Source organism: Pediculus humanus, genomic scaffold, assembly GCF_000006295.1.
Source record: "Pediculus humanus corporis 1103172108279 genomic scaffold, whole genome shotgun sequence".
Taxonomy (NCBI): domain Eukaryota; kingdom Metazoa; phylum Arthropoda; class Insecta; order Psocodea; family Pediculidae; genus Pediculus; species Pediculus humanus.
The window spans coordinates 571988-587439 of record NW_002987848.1 but is presented as its reverse complement, the minus strand read 5'-3'; the positions used below and the strand labels follow the sequence as shown (position 1 = coordinate 587439).

General features: G+C 28.4%; 4 protein-coding genes across 4 annotated transcripts; 2 read left to right on the top strand and 2 right to left on the bottom strand.

Moving 5' to 3' along the window:
- Positions 1-2080: 2080 nt before the first annotated feature.
- On the top strand, positions 2081-3179 carry Phum_PHUM509110 (heterogeneous nuclear ribonucleoprotein L, putative; the record flags this gene model as incomplete). The annotated part of the gene is made up of 4 exons (XM_002430989.1): positions 2081-2263; positions 2358-2636; positions 2725-2836; positions 2932-3179. The coding sequence occupies 4 exons, from the start codon at positions 2081-2083 to the stop codon at positions 3177-3179; spliced, it is 822 nt and encodes a 273-aa protein (XP_002431034.1).
- A 4492-nt stretch (positions 3180-7671) lies between these two features.
- Phum_PHUM509100 (WW domain-containing oxidoreductase, putative) lies at positions 7672-9462 on the bottom strand (the record flags this gene model as incomplete). The annotated part of the gene is made up of 7 exons (XM_002430988.1): positions 7672-7860; positions 7941-8202; positions 8284-8463; positions 8550-8745; positions 8919-9152; positions 9227-9291; positions 9368-9462. 7 exons carry the CDS (start codon positions 9460-9462, stop codon positions 7672-7674), a joined length of 1221 nt encoding a protein of 406 aa, XP_002431033.1.
- A 408-nt stretch (positions 9463-9870) lies between these two features.
- On the top strand, positions 9871-11210 carry Phum_PHUM509090 (eukaryotic translation initiation factor 3 subunit, putative; the record flags this gene model as incomplete). Its single annotated transcript, XM_002430987.1, has 5 exons — positions 9871-9930; positions 10003-10321; positions 10397-10646; positions 10725-10860; positions 10941-11210. The coding sequence occupies 5 exons, from the start codon at positions 9871-9873 to the stop codon at positions 11208-11210; spliced, it is 1035 nt and encodes a 344-aa protein (XP_002431032.1).
- A 1215-nt stretch (positions 11211-12425) lies between these two features.
- Positions 12426-14786, bottom strand: Phum_PHUM509080 (uncharacterized protein; the record flags this gene model as incomplete). The annotated part of the gene is made up of 6 exons (XM_002430986.1): positions 12426-13784; positions 13859-14007; positions 14079-14236; positions 14316-14430; positions 14510-14639; positions 14775-14786. The coding sequence occupies 6 exons, from the start codon at positions 14784-14786 to the stop codon at positions 12426-12428; spliced, it is 1923 nt and encodes a 640-aa protein (XP_002431031.1).
- Positions 14787-15452: the final 666 nt, after the last annotated feature.

Sequence of the window (15452 nt, the reverse complement as noted above, 5' to 3'; positions counted from 1 at the left end):
TGGTCAGTCAAATAATAATTCACCTCTAGAATTTTCTAGAAAGAGAGAGAAAAAGAAAATAAATTTTTTTTCTCTCTCTCTTTCTCTAGAAGTTTGTGTTGTTGTTGTTGTTGTTTCTGCTGCTGCTGTTGTTGTTGCCGTGGCATTAGCTGTTGTTGTTGTTTTCGTATTAAAAAAAAAATTTTCTTTGTCTTTTTCTCCTCATTGTTTAAATTCCCCCCCCCCATTTCCATGTATTTTTAATCATTGCATTTATTATTAATGACGATTATTATTATTATTATCATCATTATTATTATTATCATCATTATTATTATTTGATCAGTTTTTCTTTTTTTGTGAATCATCGAGTAAAACAAAATATTTCAATAAGATTTTCTTTTTTTTGTTTGATTTTTCATTATTCGAAAAACTCGAAAGGTAATAACAATAATAATAATAATAATTTTTTTTGTTATTAAAAGTAATTATGAAAATTCTTTTTTTTTTTACCTTATTTTCTCTTCCCCCCTCTCTCTCTTCCTCCTCCCCTGTTTTCTCTCTTTTTTCTTCTCGTTTTCTTGTTACGAAGGGATTTTCAAAGTTCCATTTTAATAATAATCAAGCATTTTAACATTATTAGCATCTGTTTCGTGTTTCGGAATCATTAATTCTTCCTTTTATTATTATTATTATCATTATTATCATTATTATTACTATCATTATTATTTTTCTTTCTGTGTATTAAAAAAAAAAAAAAAAAAAAAAAAAAAAATTAAAATCAAGGTTGAATTAAAGAAAAAGGAAAAAGGAAAAAAGAAAAAAAAAATCGTTTTAAAAAAATAACCTTTTTAGTAAATAGATTAATCTCTCTCTCTCTCTCTCTCTCTCTCTCTCTCTCTCTCTCTCTCTCTCTCTCTCTCTTTCTACCTCCTTCCCCCTTCCCTTTCTCTCTCTCTTTCTACCTCCTTCCCCCCTTCCCTTTCTCTCTCTCTTTCTACTTCCCCCTCTTTCTCTCTCTCTCTCTCTTTCCAACAACCTGGCAAAAAACCGTATCGAATCCATTTACTTCTTCTCCTTCTTTTTCTTTACTTAACCTTTTCTTTTAACTTTGTTTAATTTTAATTACGTGAAGAGAGGGAGGGGGAAGGGAAAGAAGGGGAGGGGAGGAAATTAACGAATTTCAACGATGAAGAAAAATGAAAAAAAAAATTTTTTATTTGAGGTTAAAAAAGAATCGAAAGAAAGATTAAAAAAGGTGGATAAAAAAGGACTGGAAAAGATTTTTTTTTAAAAAGAAAATGTTTGATTTTTCCAAAAAAACTTAAATTACGTAACCCACATCTTCGTGGATTTTTTTTTTTTTTTTTTATCTTTTTTTTTTTTGCTGGAGAAAGAGTTTTTGATTTATCGCCATTTTGTTTTTTTTTACGCGATGAAAGTTTTTTTTTTTTTTTTAAATCTTCAATAGAAAATTTTGTTGTGCTGAAAAAAGTTTTACTTCACTTTTTAAAACCGTATGATTTAATTTATTGCATTTGATTGTTGTTGTTGTTGATGATGATGATATAATGGAAAAGTTTTCGGTTGTTTGTTTGCAGGTAAAGGAGATTATTTTCCATTGCGACCTCCTCCACTTTTGGAAGAGCCTAGATTAGGTGCCGGTCCACAGCCTTACAGTAAGTATAATATTACCTTCGTTTGTTTTCTCTCTCTCCCTCCCTCTCTCTCCTCGAAGGAAAGGATAGGGTGAGGGAGAGAGAGAGAGAGAGAGGGGGGGGGCGGGGGATTCGGATTTTAAAATGGGGAAAAAGAGAAAAAATTTACTTGAAAAAGAAAGAGAATGAGAAAAAAGAATGTTAAAATTTTAGGACCCGATTTCGGTCGAAATTATCCCGGAGGATCATACGGAAATACTGATAAATATGATGATTTTCTCGGTGGTGGTGGTGGCGGAGGCGGAGGAGGCGGTGGTGGAGGAGGAGGAGGAGGTGGCGGAGGCGGTGGCGGCGGCGGCGTAGGAGAATACGGCGATCATTATCCTCCGGAAAGATTTTCTTCCGTTCACGCGAGCGGTGAATTCAATCGCGACTCATCATCCATGACACCTTCCATGAATTTTCGTCATAATCCAGGTTTTCAAGGGAGTCCGGCTTTATTGAGCACTTCCGGAGCTCTCGGAGTCACGACGGGTCCCGTCATGATGGTCTACGGTCTCGACACGAAAAAACTCAACTGCGACAAATTGTTTAATTTATTTTGCCTCTATGGAAATATCGCGAGGGTGAGTTTTTTTTTTTTTTTTTTTTTTTGAGAAAACCGGAAATGAAATTTTCCCCCGTTTCCGGTTTATTTATTTATCGTGACGTAATTTTCAGATAAAATTTTTAAAAACGAAAGAAGGTGCGGCCATGATACAAATGGGTGATGGTTCGGCCGTGGAAAGATGCGTTCAACATTTGAACAACGCTCCAATGTTCGATTCGAAAAATCGTTTGCAGTTGGGTTTTTCAAAGCAGCCATTTTTAAGTGACGTAACAAATCCGTTCGTGTTACCGGACGGAAGTCCATCTTTCAAAGATTTCATTCGTAACAAATACAATAGATTTGCTAATCTTGCTATGTCTCTTAAAAATAGGATTCAATCACCTTCGAGAGTGAGTTTTTTTTTTTTTTTTGTTTGTTATCACCAATAATGATAATGATAATAATGATAATGATAACGATGATGTTTAAAATGTGCAGATTCTTCATTTTTTCAACACGCCTCCGTCGCTCACGGAAAAAATGCTTTTGGATTTATTCGAAGAAAAGAAAATAGTACCTCCGTTGACGATAAAAATATTTCCAATGAAAAGTAATTGATTGATTGATTGATTGATTGATCCATTGATTGATTGATCCATTGATTGATTTCGATAATTTTGACGATAAATTAATTTTAATGTTTAGGCGAAAGAAGTTCTTCTGGTCTCATTGAATTTGAAGACATCGAAGGTGCTATAGAAGCTCTAGTGGTTCTCAATCACGCTCCAATAGAAAATCCAAACGGTAAATTTCCATACACTATGAAATTATGTTTTTCCTCGTCGCGACAAGTGAACGTGAACGGTACGACAAGAGTAGTTCAAAACAACGGTAATAATAATAATAATAATAATAATAATAATGATAATAATAACGGACAACAGAGTACTTAAAAATTATTAATTAATTAATTAAATGAATAAATAAATGAAGAAAATGTGTACGAAAGAATGATTCTGATTCGTTGAGGTCGCGAAATAATAATAATAATAATAATAATGATAATTAATTAAAAAAAAAAAATGAGGAACGAAAAAAAAAAAATCAACGTTCGTTAAAAAAAAAAAAAAAACAAAAACAAAACAAAAAAAAGGGAAAAATGTCGACAAAGAGTTAAAAAAAAAAAAAAAAAAAAAAAAAAATTTCCCTGTCGTTTGTTTTTGTCTCATTACAAGAGTAAGGAGGAGAGGGAAAAAAGTAAAAAGAATATTTTTTTTTTGAGGGGGAGGGAAGGGGAGGGAAAGGGAAACGTTTCAAACAAACATTTTTTTTCGCGTTTGTTACAATAATAATAATAATAATTATTGTTATAACAAGGGAAACCGTTTCACAGTTAAAAAGAAAACGTTGATTTTTTTCGTTTTTTACTCTTTTTTTTTTCCCTATTAATAATTATTTAAATAATAGAATGTAAGTATAAAAAAAAAAAAAAAAATGTAAAAATGTATTTTATTATTATTATTATTATTATTATTATTATTATTATTAAGAATGTTACCAGTCGAATGGGGGTAAAAAAAAAAAAAAAAAAAAATTAAAATTAAAATAATTAAAAATTAAAATTAAGTCAAAGTGTAAAAAGTCACGAGAGAAAAAAAGTTTTTCTTTTTTTTTTAAAAAAAAAAAAAAGGAAAACTTTTTTTTTTCATTTCATTATTATCATTATCATTGTTATTATTATTACGATTATTATTATTATTATTATTATTATTATTACTTATTGTCGTTGAAAAGTTTAAGCAAGAAAAAAAAGAGAAAAGAGAAAAGAAGGTAACAATTTTGAATTTTTTTTTTTTTTTATTGGACGAGAAGAAAAAATTATTATTATTATTATTCATTTTTTCCTCCCGATTTTTATTTGGGAAAATGAGTTGAGCGGGGGAAGAGTGGAGTTAGTAGCAAAGTGGGCGTGTACCGAGGGGGGGGGTGGGAAACGAAGGGAATCTGTTTGGTACGTTCGTTGACAATTAAAACAAAACAAAGAAATAAATAATAATAATGTTTATACACGCACGCACGTGAGACACGCCACGTGACGTGACGTAATGCGGCGTTGTCAGACCCCCGGGGAGGAGGAGAGAGTGAGGGAGGGAGAGAGGAAGCTTCCCCGTCGTTTTTTTTTTTTTTGTTATTGATAATCGTCCAGTTTTTCCACAAACAAAAAAAAAAATGTTTATTAATAATAATAATAATGATGATGATGATGATGATGATGATTACGTTTGTAGAATCGTTATTATTATTATTATTATTATTATTTATATTTATTTATTGTATAAGAAAATGAAAAGACATTAAAGTTTATTATTTTATTCCTTTTTTTTTCTTTTTTTTTCGTTTCTTTTGTTTTATTATTATTATTATTATTATTATTATTATTAATATTATTAATTTAATTTTAAATTGTCTTCCATTCCTGATCGGTAACACGGTCCGTTTTATTATTATTATTATTATTATTAATACTTTATTAAACCGTTTCCGGTTTTTTTTTTTTTTTTTTTTTTTAAACGAGGGTTAATTTAAAATGGGCTACTACTACTACTACTACCTACTAATGGTTACTAATAAGTACAAATTAAATAAATTATTATTATTATTATTATTTTTAATTGAACATAATAATATTTCATTTATTGATATAATTATGTATTATAATAAATATTATTATTATTATTAAGGTTTTATTTTAATTAATGATAATGATGATGATGAGAAAGTATCTAAATATATTAATCGAAGGTACGAATGACGTTTTGACATGATTAAAAATGATAATAATAATAATAATAATAATAATAATAATAATAATATTGCGTTTTTTTGTTCGTTTGTTTGTTTGTTTTTCTTTCTCTCTCTCTCTCTCTCTCTCTCTTTGTATTTTGGAAGAAAAAAAAAATTGTTACCTTTTTTTTTTAGTTGTTTATCGATTAATTAAATTTTTTTTCTTCTGCTAGAAAACGGAAATCCGGCCAGAAATCTAAAAAAAAAAAAAAAAAAAAGATTTTTTTTTTTTTTTAAAATTGTTTTTATATCTACAATTATTATTATTATTATTATTATTATTATTTACTTTTATGAAATTCAATCGTGAATTAAAATATAAAAAAAAAACAAAAAGATAATAATGATGATAATAAAACTATTATTATTATTATTACATATATTTATTTATTGAATGTAAATAATAAGTGGAAACAAAAAAAAAAAAATTATAAATATTTATACATATATATATAAAATTAGGATAATGATGATGAGAAATTAATAAACATACGATAATGATAAATGATAATAATAATAATAATGATAATGATAAAAAAAATAATGATAAAAAAAAAAAAAAAAAAATTTGAGCTTGACTGAAAGAAATTCCAGGGAAGCTGACCGAAACATATCAATATAGTGCTTATTAATGTATAATAAATAATAATAATAATTATTAATATTATTATTATGATTATTATTAATGTAATACAAAACCTAAATGTGAGAAAAAAACCACACACCGCGCCCCCCGCCCCGCCCCAAAAAAAAAAAAAAGAAAATTTTTTTTCTTTTTTTTTTTTTTTTTTTTGGAAATTGTTTGTTTGTTTTTTTTAAATTTTCAACGGTTTTTTTTTTTTTTTATTTGTCTAGTCTAAATTAATATTATTATTATTATCAACAATTGTATAAATGTTTTTTTTTTCTTTTGTTTTTTTTTTGGGGTATAAAAAAAAAAAAAAATGAATATTATAAAAAATTAATTGAAGAAAAATTCTTTAATGATATAATCTACTAATGATGATAATGATGATAATTTGTTTTTTTTTTTTTATAAATAAAATTATTTGATTTGATATTCAACAACAACAACAACAAACTAAAGTGGAAAAAAAAAAATGTGTATAAATGATTTATATTAAACAAAAATATTATTTATTTTAAAGAAATAATAATAATAATAATAATAATAATTGATAATTTAAATTGTTTATATATATATAACAAACATAAATTAATTTTAAATTTTAAATATTTAAATTGTTTCATTTTAATTACCCTCCCCCTTTTTTTGTTTAAATTATAATTTTTTGTGTTATGTAAAAAACAAGATGGCGCTCCGTCAAGAAAAACAAAAGAAAAAAAGAATTTTTTTATTTGAAAGAATGTTTAATGTTTAAAAAAATCCCCCACCCCCCTTCCCCTCTCCCGCCGTCATAAAACATTATGATTTATTTTTACTTACTGATTTGTTTATTACCTAATTATATTAAAAACATTATTTAATTCTTATATTGAGAATAATAATAATTTTAAAAACAAATTAGTAAATATTAAATGGCGCGATAATTATTATAAATCACCGCCTTTTCATATAAACAAGTCCGCCATTTTTCTTTACGTTGACCGCTTTTTCATTTGTTTATATTCATTCGTCATGCAAAGTCATTCGAAATTAAATTTTCTTTTTTTTTTTTTTTTTTTTTTCTCATTTAATTTGATTTTAGGGAAAGTTTATTATAATAAAAATGTGTTGTTTTTAATTGTTAAAAGAATAATTTTATTGTTATTAAATTAAATAACGTGAAGTTTATATAAATTTAAAAAGTTTTTTCTTTTTTTTTTTTATCATTAAAATTATTTATTTTAAATGAGAATAGAATTTGTGTTGTTATAACGCGCATGATATTTAACAATAAATAATAATCGTTTAATATTTAAATAATAATTATCACGAAATAAAAATAATTTATAATAATTAATATTCATGATATAAAATAAATTAAGCTTTTTTTTTTAACAAGATTTATTATAATTAGTTTTTTTTGTGTGTGGTATTTGATATAAAGTTTAATTGAACACGTTTAAAAAAGGAATTCAAGGGGTAAGTTTTTATTCTTTTTTTCTTTTTCTAATTTATTTTTTACTAGAATCTTATTTTCAATGAAAATGATTATATAATTTTTACCTGCTTGATAAATTTTATAATTGAAATTACATTTTTTCTTCTATCAAATCTGCCATTTTAAATTAAAACGTTAATAACAAAACAAAAAAAGGTTTAATCAGTTGTTATTTGATATAAAATTTCAATCATTTGAATAATTTATCATTTTAATAAACTTTTTTTCAATTTTCTCGCGTTTTTTATATAAATTTTACAGGGAAAGGAAAAAACGCAACGGTTAAGTGTGACGTAACGTTCGAAAACGTTTAAATTTAAAAAATTTCCGTTAGGACGCTACGTTGGGGACGTCGGTTGGGAAATTTAAAAATATAATTAATTTCAACGTTTAATAAATATATTAATCGATTTTAATTCTATTTACAATCGTGTAATAAATATAAACGTTTGCCCAAGTTTTTTTTTTTTCTTATTAGTGTAAAAAAATATTTATTTTAGCTGGTCAAGGGTCCGACAATTCTTGTTAATATGTTTTCACTTATGTACCATAATTTTTTAGCAAGTTCTTCGTCACGTCCTTCTTTACTCATCACGCAAGGACAACAATTGTTTAGGTATATCCCACCGGAACCAGTCATTTCGGAAGCAATGGCGGCATATACGGTTGTAGCTGCAGCTTGTTGCTTTTAACGGAAAATGATTAAAATTATTATTATTATTTTCTTTATTTAATTACTAATTTTAATAAATTGTTTTCATTTACCAGTGATTTAGTAAAAGGTCTGACGATTGTAAATATCAAACGATAGAGACAGGAATGTTTTTTTAAGTTTGTATTAACCATGTTTCCAGGATGAACCATGAATACATCTATGTTACGATGAGCCCATCGATTTTGTAATTCGACACCGAATAAAACATTACATAATTTACTGTTATTATAAATCATCATGTCCCAGTATCCGCTGGGAGAAGTTGGATTTAATTTTTCTTCACTTATATTCAGTTTGTTAATGTTGCTAAACCTGAAAGAGGAGGATTATAGGATTATTAGGATTTTTTTTGTAAACCGCAATCACAAGTCATTCTTGGAGATCATAATATACCTGTGCGATTCAGATGAAAGAATAACAACTCTCGAACCAGATTTTAAATTGTTTTGAAGTAATAGGGTTAAGTAAAAATGCGATAAATGATTAACTTGAAAAACAGATTCGATTCCATCGACTGTTTGCATCCAACCAACCCCCATAATTCCTGCATTCAGTATAAGAACATCTAAAAAACTAAAAATTATTTTTTAAATTTAAAACAAGGTTGAGGTTTCTCATTAAAAAAAAAAAAAATATTCTAAATAAAGTATTTTACTTACTTATAATGGTGTTTAACAGTTTCAGCTGCGTACTTAACACTTTGTAAAGATGTCAAGTCGATTTGCAGTGGTCTGATTTTACCATTTGGATAATCTTGTAATATTTTATTTTCAGCTGCTTTACAAGTTGTTTCAGTTCGACCGCAAAGAATCACTTCTGCACCATGTCGAACAAATGATTTTGCTGTTTCAAATCCTTAAATATTAACCAATAGTTTACAAAGTTATAAATAAATTCTTCTTCTCGATTTATAATAGTTTCTAAATTAATGTTTTTAGCAAATGAGTACTTATACATTTTGAAAAATGTGGCCATAAGATGATTTGTTAAAGTCAAATAAGGGCAGTTTCAAGTTACATGCTCCTTACCTATACCGCTTGTGGCTCCAGTAATTAAAATAACTTTTCCAGACAAATCGATTCCATGTAAAACTTGAAGGGCAGTAGATGATCCATCGAATCTTTGTCTAAAATCCATTTTATGATTTTTTTCTTCGACTGCAAAAGCTAAACGAGGATCAGTGAAAGTTTTTTGTTGAGTCGTACGATCAATAAATATCATTTGTCCATTTTCAATTATTTTTTCCCAATTAGGAGGAAGTTCTACATGATGAAAAAGAAAAATTCACAATTTTTTTCGGTGTATCATTTAAAAAAAAAAAAAAAAATGAACTAACCACCAAATGTTTTTTTCTTTTTTCCCGTTCTAGGATGCGTCCACTGATAACTTTTGGTAATTTGACTAAAAAATAATAATTCGAATCAGGTACAGCTTCAATGTTTAATAAAAAAAAAAAAAAATTTCATGAGGTACGTACTTTACGTAATACACGGTACCATCTAATGCTGCTCTTTCTTCCCATCCAGGCGGTAATTCATCTTCGCTATCAGAATCAGGGGGAGCGGTTGCCATTTATCTTAATTAATCTTCATTAACCTCTTGCGGTAATTATTCATCAAATTATGTACAAAAAAAAAAAAAAAAAAAAACCACTTGCGGCGAAGAAAGGTAAATTTTCATAGTCGTAGAATAATTTAAAATAAAAAAATTTTTTCTTTTTAAAAGATAAATGAAATAAATTTACATTTAAATTATATTTTTTCATTAATTATTATCTATAATGTGATGATAAACTTTATATATCGAAGTCTTGTTGGTTAAAAAAAATTTCATAGAGTAAGAAACACGTACACTTGATTTAGTGTGTAAACGTTTACTTGCTTGTAAAAGTATTCATTTAATTAATATTATTATTCATTTATCGAATTGTTGTATTTGTTTATATTAAAATAATATTTTAAAATGTCTTTAAATCGGGATATGATGAGATTAATGGATAAAAATGATTCTCCGATCGATTACGTACAGATGGATGGTTTGGTGAGTAACCATATTAGGTTATATCATTTTAATATGATTATTTTTTTTTTAATTGTATTTTTTTGTTAACAGGCCGTTATGAAAATGGTTAAACACTGTCACGAAGAATCATCTGGAAATTTTGAAATAGCACAAGGAGCTTTGTTGGGTCTCGTAGTCGAAACGCGACTCGAAATAACAAATTGTTTTCCATTTCCAAAGCACGATGATAGCATCGACGAGGAACAATATCAGCTTGATATGATGAGACGTTTGAGAAGAGTTAACGTCGATCATTTTCACGTTGGATGGTATCAAAGCTCGGACGTTGGAAATTTTCTTAGCCTTCCACTTTTAGAATCACAATATCATTATCAGATCTCAATAGAAGAATCTGTTGTTGTTATATATGGTAAGATTTCTCATGTTTCCTTTTTGAAATTTTTGCATTTTGTTCGATTTACAAAAAAAAATTAAATTTTTTTAGATACCCAAAAATCTGCAAATGGTTTTCTGACTTTAAAAGCATATCGTCTAACTCCTCAAGCAATAAACATGTACAAGGATAATGAATTCACTCCAGAAGCTTTGAGAAATTTAAAAATTGGATTTGAAAATTTATTTACCGAAATACCGATTGAAGTTCGTAATTCTCCACTAACAAACATCATGTTGTCGGAGTTAACGGAAATGGTTCCGGAAGAAGAAGGAAATAATTTTTTGGATTTGGGCACAGCGTGAGTTTTCAAATTTTTTTACTCTGTGAAATTTGAATTAGAGATTTAATTGCCAAGTTCTTTAAAATTTATTTATAGGTCTGTACTTGAAGGACAATTAAGAGCCATGATGTACAGGGTAGATGAATTAAATCAAGAAGCCATTAAATTTAACAGGTTCCAACAGCAAGTTATCAGGCAGCAACAAGATAAACATAGGCTATTGCAAAAAAGGGTAACGAAATAATAATAATTATTTTTTTTTAAATTTTTTTTAAATGGTGATAAATTTAACGATTGATTCATTTATTGCAGGCTGTTGAGAATTCAGCCAGGCAAGCTAAGGATGAACCTTTATTACCTGAAGACGATATAAATAAAATGTTCAGACCAATCCCTACTCCTCCGAGATTAAATCCAATGATTGTATCGGGTCAAGTAAATGCATATGGTCAAGCCATAACTCAGTTCTGTGCTCAGTCGTTAGCCAAACTTTATGTAACTCAAGCTTTGCAAAATGCCAAAGAAGGTAAGTTTTTGATAGAAAAAAAAGACAGAGAAAGAATTCAAGATTTTGTTTTTTAAATGGCTATTAACCTTAAATTTTTTTTCTCTCTCTCTCTCTCTCTCTAATTACAGAAACCAGAATTTAATTAAAATCATCGAAGAAAAATTTTTTAAAAAGGAAGCTGACTGAGGATTGGAGACAACACATCGTATAAAAAAAAATAATAATTTGTTTGTTTTTATTCTGTCTGTTTATCAATAGGGATTAATAATTAATTGTTTCCATTTCATAAAATTAAAAAAAAAAAAATAATAATAATAATAATAATAAATAAACTTATAAGAATATTTCTACCGAAAAAAAACTTTTAAAAAAATTTTTTTTTCTTATCTTTATTAAAATTTGCAGGAATGCAAATCTCACGTGACGGGAAAAGAAGGAGAAAAAAAAAGTAAGATGGAGGAAAGAGAGAAAATAAATAAAATTTTTCTAAATATCATTCATATACGTATTTTTATATATAAACACGTGAGCATAAATTTAAACGAACGGAAAGGTTCGATAAAAATTTTTATTTTTTAATTTTTTTTTTTTTTTTACAATCTAATAATAATAATAATAATGATAAACATTTTTTTTCTTTATTTTTCGTAAATATTTAGAATAATAATATCATTATTAAATATGAATTTTTTTTTTTTTAATTTTAGCACACACAACACTACGAAAACGAATAATTTTTTTTTTTTTTTTTTTGTTAATTTTAATTTAAATGGACAAATCGGTATATATATATATAAAAAGATAAAATGGACGGGATGGGAGGACGGTGCAAAAGTATTTGAAATTGGCACAAAATTTCGTATCATTTTTAATTGACGACAACGATTCTAAAAAAAAAAAAAAAAGCGAATAGAAATTTTAGTTTTTCCGTACGACTAACGTTTAACTAATACCTAATATTTAATACTGGCGTAAAATTTCGTTGTATTATTATTATTATTTAAAAAACATTTTAGGTACGAATCAAGTGCAAATCAAGTGCAGCACAATTTTTTTAATAATAAGTGTCGTGATGATGATGATGATAATAATAATTAATTAATTAATATTTAGCATTTGTCTAAATGTAAACAGCTGACAGCAGTTAAAATTACAATCAAGCTACTAACGATAGTAATTATTATTATTATTATTATTATTATTATTGCTACTGCCGAGAAAAAAAAAATTGTTTTTTTTTTTTTTTTTATTAAAACATTTTCTCTCTTTCTTTTTTAGTTTTAATTTGTTCAACCTATGAGTTTGCTAAAAATATATGGATAAAAAGATGGAGGATTTGAATGTACGATAAGCCTTCCTCTATTCGGCCTCTGTGGATATTCATATTCGTTATTATCCTTAACGAAATCAATGGCGTTTCTCGGCGCTCTATCGGTTTTTTCGGTAACTAAAACATCCGTTTGTTTACTCGATGACGTCATGATGTGATTTTGTGTATTGTAAGTACCGGAAACGGTGTTTAAAGTAGTCGTCGTAACCGTCGGAGTCGGATCGTTTTTCTTTTCGTTTGACATATTAGTGACGTTATTGTTAATTTTTTCACCCATTCGTAACGGATGAACTCCGTGATGGATTTGTGGCGTGTTTGTCGTCGTTGTCGTCGTCGCCGTCGCGGTTAACGGGATTTGACTTGTTTGTTCGGTCGAATTGTTGTTATTTTTAACCGTTGTGAAATTATCTATTTCAACCAAATCGACGTTAATAACTTCCATCGGAGACATGGGCGAATTATTTATCATCGTATCAACATTCAATGGCACCAAATAAGATTCAGCAAAATTTTCACCTTCTTTTTCATCTATCATAAATACCAATTGTGGATTATCGGATGATGAATTATTATTGCTGTTGCTGTTGCTGTTGTCGGGTAATGTTTCGTTACTTTTTTCACTTGTTATTATTAGCGTGGGCAATTCTTTTCCAACCATCATTGGTGCCGATGTTTTGTCGTTTGTATCTTTGTCGTTAATTTTAACCGGGCTCAAAAGAAACGTTTTGTTATCCTTAAAAGGTTTCGTGGGATGTGATATTGTGCCGTTGCTTTTCGTGACTTGTGCCTGTGACGTCATATTGTTATTAGGTGTATGATCGATTTCGTTCGTTGTCAAACTAACCGTGTTCTGTGTCAAAGTCGTTAGATTTTCCGTCGTCGTCGTTGTCGTCGTCGTCGTCGTCGATGCTTTTGTCACGACGACATGAGATGAATGTTTTTCAAACGGTAAATGTGGGGGATGTGGAAAAGAACTCTGAGGAGGGGGGACTTTTAAAACGTTTGGATCTTGCGTTGATGTTATTTGGGTCGATGATTCGACAGGTGTGACAACATCGGAAATCAAAGTCGAAGAATTTACGTCTCGTCTGTGTCTCGTTTGTGAAAAATACGCCGACAAAGATTTCAACGATTCCGAATTTCCGGTGTTGCGATTTTTCAATTTCGAATTGTTGTTGTTGTTGTTGTTGTTGTTATTCGCACCGGAAGTCTCGCGATTTTTATCGTCGTTAAATGCATCCGTTGTTAACTTATTGAAAAACGTACTCGCAAATGCATCTTCGTCGCAAGATAATCTTTTCATTAATTTTTCACGATCCTGAAATATTAAAATTAATCACGTGACGTTTCACAATGGGAAATTTTTTTTTAGAAAAAAAAGGAGTCGCTTACTTCGCCACCCTTGCAAGCAATTCTTCGTGTACCATCCAAACCGCAATCGGAAAACAATTGAACGATATTCATTTCCGGTATGAAAGTAACAGTTAAACTCGGAAGTGACGTTATCATACAACCATCTTCTTTTTTGGTCCATTCCGGTACTGAAACGAATGAATTTTTTTTTTTTTACCGGTTCATCTTTCACTCAAAAAAACAAACATGTCGGTGTTACCTGGTAGCTCGCAAACAAACGATGCCATTTGAGGACCCCGGCAATAATAACTATTCCAACGAAAATCAGAAATCGGATCAATGGCGGCACATAATCTTTCGTTCGTTTTCGGTATGGGTTCCAACCAATAACCGTCGCCCAATAGTTTTTCACCGTTTCTGCAATTATTATTATTATTATTATTATTATTATTATTATAGTCAAAAAGGTCGTAAAAAAGGGGAAATATTTACTCACGTCCACGAAAATGGTTTTTCCGACGATTCTTTTCTTAATCCTATCCAAATGTTGTCGGTGACGTCGAGTTCTTTTAAATAAGCTCGAGCCGCATCCATTTGAACATTGTTTTGAACTGGAAAATTTTTTTTTAAAAAAAAAAATGTTTTAAGGGGTTTTTCTTTTTTAAAAACGTTTTTTAAAAGAAAATGTACCTGAAAGTAAATCGGCGTGATGAAATCCGCAAATGGCTTCGGCTTCGTTCCACGTTACTTTATTATTAAAAAACCGGTAAAAAACTGGAAAATTTTCCTGTGGTAAAAACCATACGTTCGATATGTTTACCTAATGAAAAACAAATAGATTTTTTTTTTTTTTTTTACGATGTTGTTTGTTTGTTCAGAAACTTGTTCAGAAAATAATTTTTCTTTTTTTTTTTTTTTGTGATTTCAGTTATTTGAAGGGGGCATCGGTTAAAACGCGGGGAGTCATGTCACCAAAGAGAGAGAGAGTCCTTGTTATGTGGAAACCCTGGAATGAATAATTGAGGAAAACTCGGACCAATTCCGTCAAAGGAACGTGTCGTGATGATAATGATGACAAAATCAACGTTACAAGGTTTTTATTTTATTTTTTTTCTATTTTTTTTATAAGAGATATTATTATTATTATTGTTGTTAGGGTTTCCCCTTACGTATTGACAAACGATTTAATTATTAAAATTAAAGGAGGTGGGAGGAAAATAGGGGAGGGGAGAGATGTGGGGGGAGGGGTTAGAGAACCGGCGAAAAAATTAATAAAATTTTCTTTACGAATGATTTTTCCGGTTTGCACGATGGATTTATCAGTCGAGTATATTTGGGGGGAGGGGGGAAAAACAAGAAAATTAAATCGTTTTTCAAATTTAAAAAAAAAAAAATATTTATATATATATATATATTATACTCACGGATTTTCCGTCGGCGACGTAACCGTAAAAATTAATAATTAATAAAAATCCCGAAAAAAAATTCATTTCCGAAAAAATTTAAATATTTCACATGAGAAAATTTTGTTTAATTGTAATTTATGTTTTCATATTATTAGATTTCTTTCTTTTTTTTCTTGTCTCCAAAAAAAAAAAAAGCGCGTGCGCTCGCACCGATAAAATCGATACAA